Here is a 1,931-nt window from a genome sequence, read left to right as displayed (position 1 = left end):
GTAAATTGTTAACCGACTTCATTTGAATTTAACCATGGTCCTTCGAAGTTTGTTTTGCTTTTTAGAGTTTGATTCAAGGAAGAGATTCTTGACTTGGCAAGCAAGAATAGTCAAGGATGCTAGGGTTTCGTTTGGTTTTATTTATTTCTTTAGCTTCTTCTTTTATTCAATATTTAAAATATCCGTTCAATATCCTCAACCTTTTTGTAATTAAAAACAAAACTTAAATCGTTTAGCCGCAGACACTTAAATCTGTGGACCCTTCCCCCTTTCTACGTTAAAAAGTCAAGGAAGTTTTTAGCATATGACCGGGAAAAAGTGCACAAAGTCCGGAGAGGTAACCTGCTGCGGTAACCGGCAACTTTGTTAATGGTTTTGTCATAAATTTTAATTCGATTGCATCAGAGCAGACGCCGGGGCTGCCATTCAAACTGGGCATGAAAAATGCATTAGTCGGTGCAGTTTCCAGGACTTCAGGACGACGAGGAGCCAGAGGCAAAAGTTTTTGATGGTGCGGTTGCCCACGGAGACTGGCTCCACACACACACACATACAAGGCAAACCGCAGACACAGTCTGTTGTTTGAAGACTCAATTAATTTATGCAGTGTGAAGTAAAGTTTTCGGCCTTAAAATTGCATTTAAGAGAAACGAAAGGAAAGGAACGAAATAAAGGAGCTGAGCTGCCCTCAATTACAGTGCAGGAAATGCGCTCAATTAATGAATTTTAAATGCATTCTCATTGTCACTTCCGCACAGGCAGGCCTCAGCCTGGTCTTGGTTCTGGTCCTGGCACACGCTGCGTATGCGTAACGCGTTATTTGCCAGTCAACCGCCAAGTCAGTCGTCAAGGCGGGGGCCCAGGACGTGGTAATCCGCGGCTGATGAAGGATAAAGGACACTGCGGCACCATTATCTCCGCCGTTGAGGCCTTCAGCCACACGAACAGTGGAACTGGAACTCGAGGTGTACTTTATTTCAGTGGAAAAAAATGTTGAAACATAAATTTATGGTTAATTTTCTGAACTACTACTTCTTTTTATCCTTTTCAGCTTTGGACTTGGCTTTCTTGTCATCTTTGGCCTTCTTAGTCTTGTCTTCCTTCTTGCCTTTATCTTTCTTTTCTTTAACTTCCTTCTTGTCTTTAACTCCACTCTTGGACTTGGCCTCCTTTTCTGGCTCCTCTACCTTCTCATCGTCTTTTATTTCCTTGTCTTTGTACTCGGGTCTTTAGTTAATGATTTAATTAATCAATTAAAAAGTCTTAACAAACTTGAAAACTTACAAATCGTATATGGAAATGGGATCAATATCCAGATCAGGCAATTTGAATTTGGGAAATGCTAGAAGATCGACTCCTTCGCCACCACCATAGCGCAGGGCCAGCTTCTCGATGGACTCCTTTAGTTCCTCCTCGTATTCCGGGGTAGGATCTACGGGCTTGCCCGTGGGACTCTTCAGGCGGTATTCACGCACCTTATCCAGAAAGGTCTGGTAAACGGGATCCTTGGAAATTCCCGGTGCCTTGTCACAGAAACCACGACGCCAGATGCGACTGGATTTAAGGATTCGAGGTAACATTTTCTATTGGGGTGTTGGGGGAACTCTCGATTTGTTTGATTTTCAAAGAGTGTTTTATCTATGGGTACTAGCTACTTATTTATTATGAATTTATTTCATATTTATAAACCTAAGAAATGTATGGTTAATTCTAGGATTTTTAAAGACATAAATTATTAATTTTAACAGGTAAATTCCCTTCTATTCTTTTAAAAAATATCCCTATTTCCTTTTAACCAAATTATAATCAAAGTTAAACCACTGTGGCCCATGGAAAGGTAAATGCGTGCAGTCCCTGTAAAAGCCAGGAGGCGCCCACATTAACTACAAGGATAATGTCGCCCCGGCTTCAGTCCACCCGCTGGCTGCGGC

The 1,931-nt window shown here is 41.7% G+C and overlaps 1 protein-coding gene across 1 annotated transcript; it reads right to left on the bottom strand.

Moving 5' to 3' along the window:
* Positions 1–954: 954 nt before the first annotated feature.
* Positions 955–1,652, bottom strand: ATPsynCF6L (ATP synthase, coupling factor 6-like). The gene is made up of 2 exons (XM_017162893.3): positions 1,285–1,652; positions 955–1,227 (listed from the first exon to the last, which is right to left on the bottom strand). Exons 1-2 carry the CDS (start codon positions 1,578–1,580, stop codon positions 1,029–1,031), a joined length of 495 nt encoding a protein of 164 aa, XP_017018382.1. The 5' UTR covers positions 1,581–1,652; the 3' UTR covers positions 955–1,028.
* Positions 1,653–1,931: the final 279 nt, after the last annotated feature.

Source organism: Drosophila kikkawai, chromosome 3L (assembly GCF_030179895.1).
Source record: "Drosophila kikkawai strain 14028-0561.14 chromosome 3L, DkikHiC1v2, whole genome shotgun sequence".
Lineage (NCBI taxonomy): Eukaryota > Metazoa > Arthropoda > Insecta > Diptera > Drosophilidae > Drosophila > Drosophila kikkawai.
This window is presented reverse-complemented; position numbering and strand designations above follow the sequence as displayed.